The 20,704-nt window shown below is 42.5% G+C and overlaps 1 protein-coding gene across 6 annotated transcripts in view; it reads right to left on the bottom strand.

The window, feature by feature from the left end:
* secisbp2 (SECIS binding protein 2) overlaps nucleotides 1-20,704 on the bottom strand; it is a 134,070-nt gene that overhangs the window by 23,718 nt on the left and 89,648 nt on the right. For all 6 annotated transcript variants that reach the window (XM_070881873.1, XM_070881890.1, XM_070881864.1 and 3 more), the window contains 2 exons: nucleotides 14,108-14,261; nucleotides 8,196-8,416 (listed from right to left, as the gene is read on the bottom strand). In XM_070881873.1, the coding sequence (XP_070737974.1) occupies nucleotides 8,196-8,416; nucleotides 14,108-14,261 (375 nt within the window). The remainder of the gene's footprint in view (nucleotides 1-8,195; nucleotides 8,417-14,107; nucleotides 14,262-20,704) is intronic.

Genomic DNA, 20,704 nt, shown 5'->3' on the forward strand with positions numbered 1-20,704 from the left:
ATCCCTAACTGGAAGAAAAGCCTCCAAGACAAACATCAGTAACAGGAAAAATAAAACAGCATCAATATTCTTCATCTTGCAATCAAACTTTGGTTCAAACCTGAAATTGCGTGCAGATTCAAAAGAATGACCTGTCCCCTGGCTGACCTTTAAGTTTTCAGTTTTATTTCTTTGAGGAACTGACATCTCAAGTGAACTGTGGGAAGCCCTATGCTGCAGTATACCTAGACTTCCAAGACATTTGACAAATGTCTACCTGAAAGGCTCTTAATTAAAACTCAAAGCGGTGCGGATTTAGGGTAAACCCTGTGAATGGATAAACAACTTTTTGAAGGGTACAAAACGAGTACACGTTAAAGGAGTTACGTCAGGGTGGGGAAGGGGGAAAGGTGAAGGAATTATGAAGTAAACTGCTTCAGGACCTGGCATTGAGATCACTAATGTTTCCAGTTACATAAATAACCTGGATTCAAAAGCTCAATGCCAAAGTGATGAACTTTTCTAATGATACCAACGAAATGAAACAGTGGAATTTGAGGAGGCAGTTCAGAAATTACAGAATGAGTTAGACAAGATGTGTTTGTGGGCAGAACAATGACAGATGAAACTTAATTCGAACCAAATGCTAAGTACATCATCATAGGCAGTCCCTCGGAATTGAGGAAGACTTGCTTCCACTCTTAACATGAGTTCTTTGGTGGCTGTACAGTCCAATACGAGAACCACAGTCTTTGTCACAGGTGGGACAGATAGTCGTTGAGGGAAGGGGGGGCGTGGGACTGGTTTGCCGCACGCTCTTTCCACTGCCTGCGCTTGATTTCTGCATGCTTTCGGCGACGAGACTCGAGATGCTCTGCGCCCTCCTGGATGCACTTCCTCCACTTAGGGCGGTCTTTGGCCAGGGACTCCCAGGTGTCAGTGGGGATGTTGCACTTTATCAGGGAGGCTTTGAGGGTGTCCTTGTAATGTTTCCGCTGCCCACCTTTGGCTCGTTTGCCGTGAAGGAGTTCCGAGTAGAGCACTTGCTTTGGGAGTCTGGCATGCGAACTATGTGGCCTGCCCAGCGGAGCTGATCAAGTGTGGTCAGTGCTTCAATGCTGGGGATGTTGGCCTGATCGAGGACGCTAGCATTGGTGCGTCTGTCCTCCAAGGGATTTGTAGGATCTTTCGGAGACATCGGTGGTGGTATTTTTCCAGCGACTTGAGGTGTCTACTGTACATGGTCCATGTCCCTGAGCCATACAGGAGGGCGGGTATTACTACAGCCCTGTAGACCACGAGCTTGGTGGCAATTTTGAGAGTCTTCAAACACTCTTTTCCTCAGGTGGCCGAAGGCTGCACTGGCACATTGCACATAGGTAGGAAAAATAAGCAACATACGTTCTCCATGAATGGTGCTGAAATAGTTAAGCATTAAGCTGAAAGAGACCCAAGAATCTTGGTAGACTTACACTAAACATGTCCAACTAATGCAGAGCAGAAATCAACAAAGCCAACAGAATGTTGAATGACATAGCCAATGCAGTAGAATACAAGTCAGAGGAAGTCATAATCAAACTGTAGTGTGCTTTGGTTAGATTGCACTTCAAGTGCGGTCTATATTTTATTTCAGATTTCCAGCACCCACAGTATTTTGTTTTTGTAAGTACGATGTATTGTTCTGGTTACCTTGAAACAAGGGACACATTCAAGCACTGCAGGCAGTGCAGAGAACAGCTACATGGCTGATCCTCGTATCAAAGGTCTGAGTCATGAGGAAAGACTGGAAAAATGTGGGCTTTTCAATCTGGAAAGGAAGCATCTGAGAGGAGATCTTATCGATGTAGACAAGATAGTTACGGAATGGTAAAGATAAATTTGATTATTACAGGTACAACATCTCAAATCCGGCTGTCCGAAAATTGGAATTGTCCGAAAACCGGACATTTTTGAGAAAATCCCATTTGATAGTCAGTAAAATAAAATCCAGAATTATTGTCCAAAAACCCGTGGGCCGGACCAGTTATTGGCTTCACTGCTATGTTTTAAATAGCATGCGATCGGTCAGAGCCTTAACGAACCTCGACCAGGCCCGACCTGACCCACGCCACCATTAGTACTGTGTCTGTCTCGGTAGCATACGTACGCTCTTGATTTTCTTGTCCAAAATCTGGAAAAATTTAAAATCTCAGTCTGGATTTGAGACATTGTATGTATTTTAAACTAAATTATGAGAATAGGACAAAGGAGCACAAACTAACATTTGGAATTTACATTAGGAAATTCTTCTTAATACAGAGTATTCAACAAACAAAACAGACTTTCAGATTCAGCAGCGGAGACTAAAACTGTGGAAGCATTTAAGAAACAATTAGGTGCTGCAATGAGCAAACTTTAGGATCTTTATGGATGGATGAATGAATGAATTTTGAATAAATAATGGTGGAATGGCTTTCCTCATCCTAACTACATGGTGATCTTGAAACAGAGCAGTTTTAGGAGCAATTTAAGAGCATTATTAGGCAGAAATCCCTTACCATCGAAGAAAAATACAAGATCGAATATAAAGAGGAACACCCTGAAGAAATTAAGTTGTGGCACAGAAATATAACATCCCGTCCAACATCCTCTTTGACTATCTGAAAATCAAAGAGAATCACTGCTGATCATCAGCCGAATCTTTCCAGCTGAGCTGATTCAAGCAGGCCAGAGCAGCTAACCTTCCTGGGTTGCCTAACCTCAACTGGGTCAGTAATAACAGTTCTGACATTTTAGCTGGTTACAAGCCCACATACATCTTTATTACTCATGAAGCTGGCCTTTTATTTGTACAAGCTCCCTAAAGCAAAATACTGGCTTTTAGTAATTAAAAATGCTGAGGTGGGGAAAAAAACAAAGCAGTTAATTACCATCATGGTTTTCATTTGCATGACTAGGGAAGAGAAGCAAGTTGCTGATTAGCAATTCAAAAAATCTCTCATATATCTATGATGCTACTCTGTCTGTAACCTACAGAAAAATGGCATGATGCTCTTTTTCCAGGAGTGGCTGCATCACTTTTACTGAAGGAAGGCCAATGTAGTAAAGTTGCCTTGATTGTTGGACTTGATGTGGAGCTCCTTTGAATTGCCTCCCTCTAAATGTGACGAGAGCTAATATGTTAGCCACCAGTGAATGGTGGTGCAATTTATGTTATGATCCAAGAAATGTTTAGTGTGAAGAGCAACTGCCATACATGATGCTGGAATGTCATTTTCATTGGATGTTCGACAGGTAATCTATAATTCATTCACCATGGGAGGTGTAGAAAGCAGAATCTCTTGCCAATTGCTTTTGGCACTGTAGATTCCGCCCACTAGCAGGCAAAACAACTGTATCTGGCACAGTCGAGGATCCTACACAGGTACCAACGCCCAACTGTGAAGCAACAAACTTCTTTAAGTGCACGAGTTCTTCGTTGCGTCTACCGGCAGACATAAGTTTAGAATCAAAAGCAAAATACTGCGGATGCTGGAATACTGAAATAAAAACATAAAATACTGGAAATACTCAGCTGGTCAGGCAGCATCTGTGTAGAGAGAAATAAAGTTAACGTTTCATGTCAATGTTTGATGAAAGGTCACAGACCCGAAACGTTAACACTGTTTCTCTCTCCACAGATGCTGCCTGACCTGCTGAGTATTTCCAGCATTTTATGTTTCTATTAGAAACATAGAAAATAGGTGCAGGTGTAGGACATTCCATCCTTCAAGCCGGCACCACCATTCAATAAGATCATGCACCCCATTCCTGCTTTCTCTCCATACCCCTTGATCGAATTAGCCGTAAGGGCCACATCTAACTCCCTCTTGAACTTATTCAATGGAGTGGCATCAACAACTCTCTGCGGCAGGGAATTCCACAGGTTAACAACTCTCAGTGAAGAAGTTTCTCTTCATCTCGGTCCTAAATGGCTCACCCCTTATCCTTAGACTGTGACCCCTGGTTCCGGACTTCCCCAACATCGGGAACATTCTTCTTGCATCTAACCTGTCCAATCCCGTCAGAAATTTATATGTTTCGATGAGATCCCCTTTCATTCTTCTAAATTCTAATGAATATAAGCCTAGTCGATCCAGTCTTTCTTCATATGTCAGTCCTGCCATCCCGGGAATCAGTCTGGTGAACCTTCGCTGCACTCCCTCAATAGCAAGAATGTCCTTCCTCAGATTAGGAGACCAAAACGGTACACAATATTAAAGGTGTGGCCTCACCAAGGTCCTGTGCAACTGCAGTAAGACATCCCTGCTCCTATACTCAAATCCTCTCGCTATGAAGCCCAACATGCTAATTGCCGCCTTCACCGCCTGCAGTAGCTGCATGCCAACTTTCAATGAATGATGTTCCATGACATCCAGGTCTCGTTGCACCTCCCCTTTGCCTAATCTATCACCATTCAGATGATATTCTGCCTCCCTGTTTTTGCCACCAAAGTGGATAACCTCACATTTATCCACATTTTATACTGCATCTGCCATGCATGTGCCCACTCACCTAACCTGTCCAAGTCACCCTGCAACCTCCTAGCATCCTCCTCATAGCTCACATTGCCACCCAGCTTAGTGTCATCTGCAAACTTGGAGATATTACATTCAATTCCTTCGTCCAAATCATTAATGTATATTGTAAATAGCTGGGGTCCCAGCACTGAATCTTGCGGCACCCCACTAGTCACTGCCTGCCATTCTGAAAAGGACCCATTTATTCCTACTCTTTGCTTCCTGTCTGCCAACCAGTTCTCTATCCACGTCAATACATCACCTCCAATACCATGTGCTTTAATTTTGCACACTAATCTCTCGTGTGGGACCTTGTCAAAAGCCTTTTGAAAGTCCAAATACACCACATCCACTGGTTCTCCCTTGTCCACTCTTACTAGTTACATCCTCAAAAAATTCTAGAAGATTTGTCAAGCATGATTTCCCTTTCATAAATCCATGCTGACTTGGACCGATCCTGTCACTGCTTTCCAAATGCACTATTACGTCTTTAATAATTGATTTCAACATTTTCCCCACTACCGATGTCAGGCTAACTGGTCTATAAGTCCTTGTTTTCTCTCTCCCTCCTTTTTTAAAAAGTGAGGTTACATTAGCTACCCTCCAATCCTTAGGAACTTATCCAGAGTCGATAGAATGTTGGAAAATGACCACCAATGCATCCACTATTTCTAGGGCCACTTCCTTCAATAGTCTGCATCCCAGAGTATCAGGTCCTGGGGATTTATCGGCTTTCAATCCTATCAATTTCCCTAACACAATTTCCTGACTAATAAGGATTTCCTTCAGTTCCTCCTTCTTGCTAGATCCTCGGACCCCTAATATTTCCGGAAGGTTATTTGTGTCTTCCTTAGTGAAGACAGAACCAAAGTATTTGTCCAATTGGTCTGCCATTTCTTTGTTCCCCATTATAAATTCACCTGATTCTGACTGTAGGGGACCTACATTTGTCTTCACTAATCATTTTCTCTTCACATATCTATAGAAACTTTTGCAGTCCATTTTAATGTTCCCTGCACGCTTACTCTCATACTCTATTTTCCCCCTCCTAATTAAACCCTTTGTCCTCCTCTGCTGAATTCTAAATTTCTCCCAGTCCTCAGGTTTGAATTCACTGTTTGTATGGGTAAGGAAGTTCAATGTTCTCATTGTGACCAACACAGAAACTGTTGATTTGGTGAAAGATGCTGCTGCTGCTAACGGGAGTGACAGTGAGCAAGAGGAGCAAGTGTGTAGAAATACTGAGCTGAAAAAGGTAGATGAATCAGCTCAACCATGACCATGGTGTTCAATCATGTGTAATTGTTGAGGAAGTGCTTAACCACTCAAGCATGATGTCCCAAATGGAACTTATCCCTGCTCTACACAGAATTGACAATTTTATGGACAAATGTGTTGGTGAGATTAATTGAGTTGTGCATCTCGTATGGTGCTCAAGTTTTGATCATGTGCATTTCAATAGTAGATTTTATGTTTTATGGTGTCATTTAATGTGCTTGAAGTTTTACTTAATTTGAACTATGGATAATTAAAATTATTTTTCCCAAAAAATTGATTTTGATTTAAGACAAGTATGCAACAAATCAAATGTGCCAAAGGAACTCTTCTGATGATTTGAAGTGATAAAACAAAGTCAAATGTCCTTGATTAAAAATAAAATTGGTTGTTGTCAGGGAACATATTAGAATAGATCAAAGCAGGAACAGTGAATGTCTGCTTGTATTTGAGCAAATTGAGAGTTACTGACTCAGATAAATCAACTGTGGCACACCCCATCACTGCAAGATGCGCTTTCTCTCAGTATAAATCTATCACCCCCCCTCCCTCCCCCCACTGAGCTAGATATCCAGACTCCACAGCCAGCAACTTCCCAAAATGGTTCATTTACATATGTGCACAGTGGTGCAGAATATGCGGTAGAATATAAAGTACAATTTTCATTGAAATACGTCAAACAAATTTAGCCTGATGTTCCTCCCATTTAACACACATACTAACAAAAATGTAAAAATGGTAATAGTTAGAAGAATTGTTAACTTTTGCATCTTAGTATCAATTAGGACTTGTGTTAACATGTATTAGATTTACAATGGAATTGCTATACCTGTAGTCAATTCTGTTCTAGATCTAATTTATTCTTTGAGTCGCTGTCACTATTATATTTATCAAGACAGTGAAACAAAGCATCAGTGGTAATGGAATAATATACCAGAATTGTTATAACTGCAAAAGCAATTGCTACATTAAGAGTGCTTTGTTGCAATTTCTTGCATTTTTCCTTAATGCAAATCCCAAATCACACTAGACCTGGGTGTCATGATACATCAGTCATTGAAAGTTGGCATGCAGCTACAGCAGGCGGTGAAGGCGGCAAATGGCATGTTGGCCTTCATAGCTAGGGGATTTGAGTATAAGAGCAGGGAGGTCTTACTGCAGTTGTACAGGGCCTTGGTGAGGCCTCACCTGGAATATTGTGTTCAGTTTTGGTCTCCTAATCTGAGGAAGGATGTTCTTGCTATTGAGGGCGTGCAGCGAAGGTTCACCAGACTGATTCCCAGGATGGCAGGACTGACATATGAGGAGAGACTGGATTGACTGGGCTTGTATTCACTGGAGTTTAGAATGATGAGGGGATCTCATAGAAACATAAAATTCTGACGGGACTGGACAGGTTAGATGCAGGAAGAATGTTCGCGATGTTGGGGAAGTCTAGAACCAGGGGACACAGTCTAAGGATAAGGGGTAAGCCATTTAGGACTGAGATGAGGAGAAACTTCTTCACTCAGAGAGTTGTTAACCTGTGGAATTATCTACCGCAGAGAGTTGTTGATGCCAGTTCATTGGATATATTCAAGAGGGAGTTGGATATGGCCCTTAGGGCTAAAGGGATCAAGGGATATGGCGAGAAAGCAGGAAAGGGGTACTGAGGTGAATGATCAGCCATGATCTTATTGAATGGTGGTGCAGGCTCGAAGGGCCGAAGGGCCGAATGGCCTACTCCTGCACCTATTTTCTATGTTTCTATTATTCTTCATGGATCCTACTTCAGCTAAAAAGGCCTCAGTAGTTCAGGTTGCAGCCTTCTCTGCAACCTCGATCAATGCATGTCTTGAAGGACTAACCAGAGCTGCACATTGTGTGATTGGAATATTCTCCCTATTGATTCTCCCGCTCCCTACATCCTATAGAAACATGGAAACATAGAAAATAGACGCAGGAGTAGGCCATTCGGCCCTTCGAGCCTGCACCACCATTCAATAAGACCATGGCTGATCATTCACCTCAGTATCCCTTTCCTGCTTTCTCTCCATATCCCTTGATCCCTTTAGCCCTAAGGGCCATATCCAACTCCCTCTTGAATATATCTAACGAACTGCCATCAACAACTCTCTGCGGAAGAGAATTCCACAGGTTAACAACTCAGTGAAGAAGTTTCTCCTCATCTTGGTTCTAAATGGCTAACCCCTTATCCTTAGACTGTGACCCCTGGTTCCGGACTCCCCTAACATCGGGAACATTCTTCCTGCATTTAACCTGTCCAGTCCCGTCAGAATTTTATATGTTTCTATTAGATCCCCTCTCATTCTTCTAAACGACCTTCCCTTAACAAATCCATGCTGACTGTCCTTGATGAATCCATTAATCCTATAAAGGAACATTCAGTTACAAATAACTTACCTTTGGATTGTATTCTTTCACAGTTAGGAGAGATGATAACACACTTCAGCTTTTTCAGCTTTAGATGTTTCAACACTTCTCTCAGCCCCATGACAATCCTACGTTTTTTCTTAGCTTTAATTGGATCCTTTTGGTACAAGCGATCTTGGAAACGGACAAGTTCCTTTAGCAGGTCAGTCACATAGTTATCAACTTCTTTACTGAGCACCTGGCTGCAATATCTGAAGGAAAAAAACATGCACATGGAGAGGTAATATAACAGTATTACAACACAATACGTAAGGAACACCATGGTGACATTGTTGGTGTGCGGGAGGGAAGTGTGTGTTGGGAAATTTGCACTCGATGTTCTTACCTAGTAACAATTGAGCAAATCAGAGAAACAAAATGTTGACTGGCAAAACAGAAATTTTCATCACAGAGAACACTGGCGGCCTCAGTATTTGAAACTGCAACAATCTTGCAGCTCAGATGACTATGAACCACAAGTACAAAGCTGGAGTGGTTTCTAAAGTCATCTGAACTCAGGAATTGCAGAACTGATTTTATATGGATTATAATTATAATGCAAAAATCGAAAGAGTAAGCTATTATTACAACCACTGACTGATATGTTTCAGTGTAATGCTGTTTTTGTTTAACTTTGCAGTTAACTATGCATTCAGTTATCAGTGTTAGTGCAACATGTATTAACTGAATTGGGATTTGGGAGCAGTTTTATTATCTATAGAACTGGCATAAACACCAGGTTATGTCATCTCTAGGACACACAGTGATCATGTACTAAAGTTCCCAAGATTACAAGAGGTCACTGCTGAATAAATCATCAATTCCTTTTATTACTTTCAAATGAAACCAGACTCATATCTAGATTTGCTATCAAAGAAAACAAGTCTTTATATATTGACTTTAACATAGAAAAATGTCCCAAGGCACTTTAGGCGTAATCAGACAGAAATGTATGCTAAGCCTAAGGAGGAGGTATTAGGAGAAGTGACCAAAAGCTTGGTCAGAGTTGGGTTTTAAGGAGGGTCTTAAAGGAAGGAGAGGGAAGTGGAGATATTTAAACAGGGAGTTTTACAGCATGAGGACTAGGCAGCTGAAAGCATGGCCATCAATGGCAAGGTAAAAGTGAGGGATGCATGGCAGTGGGGGGGGTGCGGGAGGATGGTGGTTGTAGAGCTGGAGGAGGTTACGTAGACAGAGAGGGACGAGGCCATGAAGGATTTAAACACGAGTAAAAGTTTGAAAATTGAGGTGCTGAAGGACTGGGAGCCAATGTAGGTCAGAGAGGATGAGATGAGGTTTATAGACCAGAAGGTCAGGAGGCCATCCAGGAGAGCATTGGAATAATCGAGTCTGGAATTGATATATAGAGAAATTAGATTAAATGAAAATAATCAAGTAGCTCAAAATCTATTTTATTACAAAGACCCTGAAGTACTTTGGGCTCAATTTTCCCCAAAGCTGTTTTTTGGCGTACATGAAGAGTTACGCCCGTTTTTTTGGAGTCCAAGTACGGCAAAAAAAAATCTTCTCAGTTTCCCCATTTGGTTTCTTCATTTTGGCGCTGCCTAGCCTGTCATTTAGTTTTGGGGGTGGAGCTTTGATCTGCGCCAAAAAGATCAGGTTGCCACGATAACCAGGGACACGACGTGGGCTGAGGCTGGAAAGTGACACTTATAGCTAGCACAAGCACATTACAGCAACTTACCAAGTACAAGCACATTAAACATTGCAGCAACTTACCTCCATTAAATTATTAAAGTGCCCCCCCCAATACCAGTCTCGGTCCCCGCACCTATCCCAGGCCGAATGGTCTTCTGGTCCAGGTCCCCGCACCTATCCCAGGCCAAATGGCCTCCTCCCTCCTGGTCCCTGCACCTAACTATACCTGAAAGGCTTCTCCCCATCCTCTCCCACTCTCTTACCTCTCCTGCTGCTGCTGTCCGGGCATCTGCTGCACTGATTTTCTTAACTCAGCAGAAGGTTTTTCTACAGAGGCCTACGAAGAACTGGAGTAACTCTGAGCTGGCCAAACTTGCCTAACTGGCCAGAATTGGCGCGGGTGGCAGGTTACGCCCCCTTTGACTCAAAAAAAACAAATCTAAAAAATTGTAATTAACTGGTTTACGCTGGTGAAAATTGATTGGGGAAACTTGTATTTTTAAAAACTTAGGCCAAAAAAAGCATCACGCGCCAAAAAAACGGCACAAATCACTGGGGAAAATTGAGCCCAAATGTTATCAAGTATTTGTATGTTTATTTGCTAGGATGTTTCAGGTTTGAAGGCTCTGAATACCAGAACGTAAACTAGGGTCATCGACCTAAAACGTTAACTCTGTTTTCCTCTCCACAAATGCTGCCTGACCCAGAGATTTCCAGCATTTTCTGCTTTCATATCAAGAACTTAAACTTGGACAGTGTATACAGGAAAAACTGTATGAGGTTGGGGTGGGGGGCAGTTGGATAAGGGGAGGAAAAGTGATAAATGAATGTTAGACCCTCATTTCCATAGTCACATTACCCCTCTCTAAAAGCGTCACAAAATTCTAACATGCCCATTCTTTAAAGTCTACACTGACAAAGGCTAGTAAATCTAAAAAGTAGTAGTTGAACTGTGCATAGCCACTGCTGAACTAAACCTATTCTCTGCAATAATCATGGCAGCAGGCTTGTGAAATCGATTGGATATTTTGGACTTGCATAACCAATCAAACCCAAAAGTCCAATTGCTCAATTGGATATTTTTAAGAATCCAAAACTGAGGATTCTCTACACTGGTGCAGAGTGCAGCCTGCACCAGTATAGAGAAGGTCAAAAAGAAATTTCAACAAAAAGTGCAAAATCCCACACTGAAGTAGGCAAGAGTAATCAAGACTAAGTTAAGATTTTGTGTTATAGGTTGGTCGTGAGAATGCAATATTCAGGCTATACAGAACTAAATACAGACATTCAGGCTTAGCAAGCTTATCTAATGAATAGCTAAGTCCTACAGACAAGGAAGGCGCCAGGTTCAATCCTCAGCTTACATCGAGTTAGCTGATTTCAGCAAGGGCAATAGTAGGAACACTAGAATTTACCCAGCACCCTTCGCCAGGGAGGGCAAAGCAAATTACTCCTGATCGCTGTGTGGAAGTACATGCGTGTTGCTGTTGGGTGAGAGTAGAGAGTCATGCTCAGTTGTGATGCCTCCTGCTGCGAGGTAGCCTGCACCTCACCATCAAGAATTACACATGAATACTGGACACTTGGGCAAGGTACAGGAACGTGATTGCGTCTGTGGACCCAGAGAGAGGGAGGTGAGGGAATTGAGAGAGAAAGTTGGCAAGATAAAGAAAAACAAACCAATGGCATTAAAACAGTATTAATAAACAACCGACAGGAAGAATGGCCTTTGTTCTCACTGAAAATCTCTGAAATCAAATGGAGCTTTTCACCCCATAAAAGTGCTGGTGCATGATGAAATAAAGGCTACAAAATATCAAAGACTTCATACAGCTGCAGGAAGAAAAGATATCTCATCCTGTAGAGGAGTGCAAAAGGGTATTTTTATAGTATGTAAATGATGAATGTTGTAAAAAAAAAATGCTAAAATCTTTGTGGTTAAGAATGTTCAAAAATGCCCCAGACAGTAGAACATTATGAAACTGGGTACTAGCTTTATGATCTCAGCACTGCAATCAGCTGACCGTGGCAGACAAAAAGTGTTAACCAGATATGAAAAAAGTTCCCTGCTGTCTCACTTTCAGTCTTTTTGTCCTAATACTAGAAAAGTAAGAGCATAAATTGTCAAGATTCATACAAAGTAAAGTATCTTCATAAGGATTAAAGGTATGCTGGGGAAACCACATCTGGCTTAGGATTCACAGACGACATGAAGCTCACTCAGATCAGAAGCAATGCAGCACGCTACCCACATTATTCCACCAACAAGAAAAACACCAACCACAGAAATAAAACTCCCCTTGCACCAACACATACAGTATATGTATACCTTCATGGTTGTGGTAAACTGGGTAATGTGAGAAATTAAGTTGTGAATGAGTAATAAAAAACAACATTACAAAGTAATTGTCTTAAAATGTCCAAATAAGGTGGCATTCTTACAACCTAGTTTCAGGTCAATAAGCCTCATACAACATCCTGTATATATAAGTGACTTATTGTTTGGTTTTTACCACTTTCCAGAGCAGACCACATAAATTGGTGCTGAGTGGAGCCAAGGCACTTAATTCTGTGATTAGGTTGATTATCGCCATTCAGCATCTAATCCATGTGGACTGACAAAGGTGTGAAACTTGTGTGGGAATACTCAGGCTCAAACCCCATCATACCAGTTTATGCACTAGATCTCAAGGTTGCCTTGAGTGGATATGTTCATCTCTCTACTGGATTAAACCAAGATATACTGACATGTGCGGTATTAAACATTACATTGGTGATGACCAACCATCTGCTAAGGTGCGCATGCAGCTGAGCAGTAATCTTAAAGATCCGATGCAGACCGCTCATCGGCTTTTACATTAGAAATATTGCACATGCGCAATATTTCCAAAGGGACCACGCATTAAAAGAAACAGACGCCCAGCTTACAGGAACATTGATGATGATTATGTTGGAGTTAGTACAGGTGAGGACATTTGCAGGTATAAGCAGGGAGGCTGGTGAAGAAAGCTTTCGAGAAATCATTCCTCAAGATGAAAAATGACAGGGAAGAGGTAGAAGTGTAAGCAAGCAATCTGTCAGAGGTAGAAGAATGCAGTCTTGATGATGGATGGGATGTTAAGTATGAAGGTCAGCTCAGGATTGAATATGACATTGAGGTTACATACCACAGCATTCAGCCTGAAATAACAGCTGGGAAGGTCGATGAAGTCAGAACCAGGGATATACTTGTGCTGGGATGAATCAAAGTGGATACTTTGATTTTGTAAAAGTTGAGCGGAAGGGAATTTCAATTCATCCAGGACTTGAAATCAGATAGGAAGTTAAAAAGCAGAGTGATAACATTGCAGTTAAAGGTAGTGGCCGAGTTGAGCATTGTTGGCATACATGTGAAGATGAGTGTGTACTTGTGGGTGGTGTGATGAATAGGTAGCATGGAAATGATGTACAGAAGGGCACTTACGGATATACAACCAGGGGGAATTATGGAAGCGATGTGCCACCTTGGGAGAAGAAACTGTTTGAATAGAGTGGTGCTGTGGAGTGGAGAAAATAGTTAACATTGTCGAAGATAGATTCAGGAGGATGAAAAAGGGCAGTGAGTTGTAGTCGTAGTTACACAGGATGTCACCGATAACACTGATTAGGGTGATCTGGATGCTATGGATAGAATTTGAAAAAGGGAGTGGCTACAGAGGTGAGCGCATAGTTGGGCAGCAATTATGAATCTTGGAGAAAGGGTATATTAAAGATGAGGTAGTAGCTTGAAAAAAAAAAGGGTTTATGGTAGGATTTGAAAAAAAATGGAGGGGAGGGTGGTAATGATTTTAGTTCTGAAAGGAATGTGGTTGATGCTGTCAGCAAGAATGGAGCCAAGAAGGGGAAGTTACAGTCATTCTAAGATGTGGCAGGAGAGAAACTGCGGAATGAATATGAAAGGTGATAGGGAATAGAGAGAGAAGGAGCAGAGAAGTGTTTTGGATCTCTACAAGTCTACTTTGGGTGCATATGTTTCATCCTTAGTGGTCTAATGCCAGTATACATCCCAGTCCCCAACAGTCCAGCAATGCTCAGTTCTCTGGAAGTGCATGGGGCTCAATGTTCAAACTTCAAATTCAGAGGATCAGAATTTTGCAGAACCTGCTGTGAATATGTTCAAATGCTCACCTTCATGTAGCAGTAAATTAAGGGGCACTTTTAACTATGAAACTCATTCCAACATATAACACCAGAATTTCACTTACTCTCTAAACCGTCTGCTATGTATCTTCGGACGATTGGGATTTATCAGAATGCTTTCTGCCCAAGTTTCTTCTGGATTTTTTGGTGTTTCAGAAAGGGATTGTAAATCTTGATTTGGTGATGAAGGTGTATAATTAGCCAAATCTTCTGTTGAGTCTAAACCAAAAACATTGTAAATTACAAGAGAGGAAATTATAAAGAGCACTAATGTTTTCTAGGTCATACCTAGTAGTATATACAGCAAATAAAAAAGCACAAGTATTTTCATCAACAGGTCCTTTAACCTTGCTCAAAAACTCCCTGTATATTTGTCCTGCAGTTGCAAATCGTGCTTTCAGAAAACTCCTGCAGGGATATAGTGAGGAATTTGACATGTGAACACACAGCAGCTGATCTGTTGTTCCCTCTCCTCCTTGACCGAAGCAGTCCTGGGACTCGGGTGCTGACATCAACCTTGTAGACAACAATGAACATGTTGCTTCCATCCTCTGGAGCAGCGCAGTTTGGAATGTGGGGGCAGTTAAAGGGTTAAAAGTGGGATTCCCAACCTGATCCCACCCCCAATCCACCTACTTTCAGTTTTGCCAGAGGTGGGATGGGGGGCTCCAAGGTGGTGGTACCTCAATTTAAATATTGTAATGAGGTTAGGAGCCTCTTTTTCCCCCATCCATTTTGTGGTATTACACAACTCGTGAAACCTGGCAGTTAAACAGAGGCAGGGTCTGCTGCAATTCAAGAGGTAAGTGGCTTTATAACCACTCCTCGTGATCGGAAACTAACCACGAGGCCTCCAATTACCTCCCCCCCACCCCACAATAATGATGAGGCCGGCCACGAACCTCCGATGGCCGGCACCGATCTTCTCTCCCCCTACCCCTGCTGATCCCTGGCCGTCCTATCCTCCACCCCCCCCCCGCCATACTCTGGCTGACCCCCCCCCTCCCCCTCCCCCCAAGTGCTGACCCCCCCGGCCTCTCGTCCACCTCGAAGGACCCCGCACCCAACCCGACTCCCTTGAGAAAATTCTGGCCATGGTGTTACCAGCATGCCCAGGAGATTCAGCAATTTAAATTTCCCGCACAGTGCGCCCCTTGACATCACTGGCTGTTAGAGAAGCCTCTGGCTTGTTGATTTCACCCACAGAGTGCGGAGGAGGCTGAATTAGGAGAGTTTGAGGATTCTCAGAATTCGGGGGGCTCCAAACTGGCGGCAGTTCCCCAGGTTCCCCATCTACCCCGCTCGTGGACGGGCTCCTGGTTCTTATGCAAAAATATTCAACAAGTGACCCAAATAAGGTAAATGTAGTAGTCATATGAGCAAATGTCACATGATCAAATGTCATGTGATCAGTCATCACATGATCAGTGTCATGTGATCAGGTCTCCAGGAATGCCTCCAACCAAAATTTGCAACCCTGTTCTAAGCACCGCACTTTAGAAAATATATATTGGCTTTGGAAGGAGTGCAGAGCAGATTCACCAGGACTCGAAGGGTTAGATTATGAGCAGAGATTACAGAAACTAGGCTTGTATATCCCGGTATATGCAAAGTTAAGGGGTAATTTGTTAAGGTTTTTAGGATTTTGAAAGTAATAGATAGGATAGATAGGGAGAAACTTTTTCCGCTGGTGGGGGAGTATAGGACAAGGGAACATAACCTTAAAATCAGAGCCAGGCCATTCAGGAGGCAAGTTAGGAAACACTTCTTCACACAAAGGATAGTACAAATGTGGAATTCCCACAAAAGCAATAGATGCTAGCTCAATTAATCATTTTAAATCTGAGATTGATAGATTTTTGCTAGCCAAGTGTATTAAGGGATATGGAGCCAAAGTGGGTGTATGGAGTTAGGAAACAGATCAGCCATGATCTCACTGAATAGTGGAACAGGCTTGAGGGGCTAAATGCCCTACTCCTGTTTCTATGTGCCATCATTGCCAAGATAACACAAATGCATTTGAGTGCCATTCCATACATGTTCCTATGTCCATGAATCTACAGCCTGTAGTCACCTTGGTCTCCAGCTGAAAGTCCATGCAGGACAAATTAGATGGCAGTGGAATGGTGAGAAAACTTCTAAGCACGAACTTTTATTCCAGCACTTATGCTTTGCTAAAGGAACAAAGCACAAATATGTTGACTTAGGAAGTCTTAACAGATTAAAGGGCTATCCTACTTCAACCCATACCTGCCCATTGTTCAGATGTTCACTGCAATAAACTAATTCTAATTCTTGGCCCTGAAAGTGGTTTGCAATTTTACAACACATTCCTGACTTTCATGACTGAAATTCTACCTTTTTGTTTAAAGGCAAAATTGTAATTCAACCCATTCATTCTACGTGTGGGAACTAGCTTATATTTCCCAACCCATGCCAGGACTACACCACGAGGGATTAATTCATGAATACTTTTTTGGGAACAAATCAATCTCATCAGCAAAATTTGTATGTGAAAAAATTACCAAATAAAGAAACAATGATTGCATGAGGTTTTCCACATATTAAGTATGAATGGGTGAAACAAGTTCCATCTATGATACAATTGATCGATGATCAAAATATATACATTTCATACATACTAACTAAAAAAAATTGTGCAGACTCTGAAAAGAGCTTTGTAATGTTCAGAATATTTTAAAAAGTAACCTAGATGGAACCACAGATTGCTGATGATGCAAACTGCATGTGTACTACCAATAGACTACCCCGGACAGAAAGTCACCTGTTACAAAAATTCAAGTAATTATGGTGATCTAACCTACTAGAAAGCAGCAACTTTTACTACAATTTCTGATTTCAAATAGAATGCTTTACATCCCTTTGGTAAGGAGCATGAAATGGTATTAGCTGGCTGGAGTGTCATGCTGTTTTGATCCTGCACTGTTGGGCTTGGAAGGAGTGCAGCACAGATTCAACAACAGCTTTTATTTATATAGCGCCTTTAATGTAGTAAAACGCTTCACAGCAGTGTTATAAGAAATTACTGCAGATGACCAAAAGCTTGGTTAAAGAGGTAAGTTTTAAGGAGCGTCTTAAAGGAGGAGAGAGGCGGAGAGGTTTAGGGAGGGAGTTCCAGAGCATAGGGCCCAAGCAGCTGAAGGCTTGGCCATCGATGGTTGAGCAGTTATATTCAGGATGTTTAAGAGGGCAGAATTTAAGGAGCGCAGACATCTTGTGGGGTTGCGAGGCTGAAAGAAACGAGAGATAGGGAGGGGCGAGTCCATGGAGGAATTTGTAAACAATTATGTGAATTTTGAAATCGAGGTGTTGCTTAACCGGGAGCCAATGTAGCTCAGCGAGCAGAGGTGATGGGGGATCGGGACTTGGTGCGAGTTAGGACACAGGCTGCCCAGTTTTGGATGACCTTAAGTTTACGTAGTGTAGAATGTGGGATGCCAGCCAGGAGTGCGTTGGAGTAGTCAAATCTAGAGGTAACAATGGCATGGATGAGGGTTTCAGCAGCAGAAGAGCTGAGGCAAGGGCAGAGGTGGGCAATGTTCCGGATGTTATGGTGGAAATAGGCGATTTGTTACCACCCTCCTCCACTCCATGGCAGTTTAAAGTGGTTGTGGAGTTAGTTTCTCACTTGCATTTGCTCCACAAATACTGTTGCCTTTGGATAGGCAAAGTGCAGAAATAAACAAAGTTCTATTGACCAAATGAAGTTTGTATTAAAAATGTATTCAGTGCTCCGTACCAGCCTCAGTTATATATAACTGACTAAGTTTAGTTGAACACTTATAATCAAGGCATGTCAAATTAAGTAGTGAAAACAGAAATTGGCTAAACGTAATAAAATGAGTGGGGGAAGATTTGGATGAATTTGAGCCTTAAATTCTGAATGCCCGAAATGTGAGAGGTCCGAACTCCATAAATACAGTATGAACAAACTAGACCACCACAGAAAGACAGATGCATGGTAGACATCCATTGACAGATAACAAAACAGAAATGCAAACAAAACCAGTATTGTGCATTGCAGAAGAATAATAATCCACTCATTACCCCTTTGTACATATACATTCACAATACATGGAAAAGCACAAAAATCATAAATTGTCCCAATTTTGTCTAAATTTGTATTTTTCACTAAATATAGATCACTGTATAGTTGTATTTACCACTGCGATAGATGGTTATGCTTTATTGTGTAATAAATTAAAATAGTTATCAGAACTGGTTTAATCATTTGAAAGGTAAAATTTATCAGACACCAATCAAAAATATCTGCCAACGTATTGAGCCAAGAGTACATCAGGAAGTGAGCTGGTAATAGAAAGACTTGGATTTATATAGCGTCTTTCACAACCACCGGATGACAAAGCGCTTTACAGCTAATGTAAGTACTTTTGGAGCGTAGTCACTGTTGTAATCTAAGAAACGTGGCAACCAATTTGCACGCAAGCAACCTCCCACAAAGCAATGCGATAATGACCAGATCATCTGTTTTTGTTATGTTGATTGAGGGATAAATATTTGCCAGGACACCGGGGATAACTCCCCTGCTGTTCTTCAAAATAGTGCCACGGGATCTTTTACATCCACTTGAGAGAGCAGACGGGACCTCGGTTTACCTCGACACTTTGACAGTGCAGTGCTCCGTCAGCACTGCATTGGAGTGTCAGCCTAGATTTTTTTTTAATGTGCTCAAGTCCCTGAAACATAGAAACATAGAAAATAGGTGCAGGAGTAGGCCATTCAGCCCTTCTAGCCTGCACCGCCATTCAATGAGTTCATGGCTGAACATGCAACTTCAGTACCCCATTCCTGCTTTCTCGCCATACCCCTTGATCCCCCGAGTAGTAAGGACTTCATCTAACTCCCTTTTGAATATATTTAGTGAATTGGCCTCAACAACTTTCTGTGGTAGAGAATTTCACAGGTTCACCACTCTCTGGGTGAAGAAGTTTCTCCTCATCTCGGTCCTAAATGGCTTACCCCTTATCCTTGGACTGTGACCCCTGGTTCTGGACTTCCCCAACATTGGGAACATTCTTCCTGCATCTAACCTGTCTAAACCCGTCAGAATTTTAAACGTTTCTATGAGGTCCCCTCTCATTCTTCTGAACTCCAGTGAATACAAGTCCAGTTGATCCAGTCTTTCTTGATAGGTCAGTCCCACCATCCCGGGAATCAGTCTGGTGAATCTTTGCTGCACTCCCTCAATAGCAAGAATGTCCTTCCTCAAGTTAGGAGACCAAAACTGTACACAATACTCCAGAGGTGTGGCCTCACCAAGGCCCTGTACAACTGCAGCAATACCTCCCTGCCCCTGTACTCAAATCTCCTCGCTATGAAGGCCAACATGCCATTTGCTTTCTTAACCGCCTGCTGTACCTGCATGCCAACCTTCAATGACTGATGTACCATGACACCCAGGTCTCGTTGCACCTCCCCTTTTCCTAATCTGTCACCATTCAGATAATAGTCTGTCTCTCTGTTTTTACCACCAAAGTGGATAACCTCACATTTATCCACATTATACTTCATCTGCCATGCATTTGCCCACTCACCTAACCTATCCAAGTCACTCTGCAGCCTCATAGCATCCTCCTCGCAGCTCACACTGCCACCCAACTTAGTGTCATCCGCAAATTTGGAGGTACTACATTTAATCCCCTCGTCTAAATCATTAACGTACAATGTAAACAGCTGGGGCCCCAGCACAGAACCTTGCGGTACCCCACTAGTCACTGCCCGCCATTCTGAAAAGTACCCATTTACTCCTACTCTTTGCTTCCTGTCTGACAACCAGTTCTCAATCCACGTCAGCACACTACCCCCAATCCCATGTGCTTTAACTTTGCACATTAATCTCTTGTGTGGGACCTTGTCGAAAGCCTTCTGAAAGTCCAAATATACCACAACAACTGGTTCTCCCTTGTCCACTTTACTGGAAACATCCTCAAAAAATTCCAGAAGGTTTGTCAAGCATGATTTCCCTTTCACAAATCCATGCTGACTTGGACCTATCATGTCACCATTTTCCAAATGCGCTGCTATGACATCCTTAATAATTGATTCCATCATTTTACCCACTACTGAGGTCAGGCTGACCAGTCTATAATTCCCTGTTTTCTCTCTCCCTCCTTTTTTTAAAAAGTGGGGTTACAAAGTGGGAACCCACAATCTTCTGACTCAGAGGCAAGTGTGCGACCAACTGAGCCACAGCTGACACGTAATGGAGTGAAGTGGGAACAAAGCAAGAGCAAGGATTTCTAAAACAGGTATTTGCTGAGATTGGGAATTAGGTGCAGACATGGAAGGCACTAAGGCCTAGAAATTGGCCTTCTCAGTGCCTCCAGTTATCGCCTCCCGAGGGGTGATAATGGGGCACTAACCACTTACCCTACTGGGCACAGCAAGATGAATGCCTCCTGCTAAATTTAGCAGGATGTTTGCAGCAGTGGTAGGAAGTTGCACCCTGATCTCCTTTGCCTGGAGATCAGGACGTCATCGCTGTGCGCATCGCCACAAACTTCGCTTCCACCCTTTGCAACATCTCCGGGCGAAAACACCGGCAGCTGCAGGAGGCATTGTTTGGGAGGACGGGCGCTTCCGGGGCGAAAGTTAAAGGCGAGGTGGCCGAGGCAAGTAAA

Source organism: Pristiophorus japonicus, chromosome 1, assembly GCF_044704955.1.
Source record: "Pristiophorus japonicus isolate sPriJap1 chromosome 1, sPriJap1.hap1, whole genome shotgun sequence".
In the NCBI taxonomy this organism is placed as follows: domain Eukaryota; kingdom Metazoa; phylum Chordata; class Chondrichthyes; family Pristiophoridae; genus Pristiophorus; species Pristiophorus japonicus.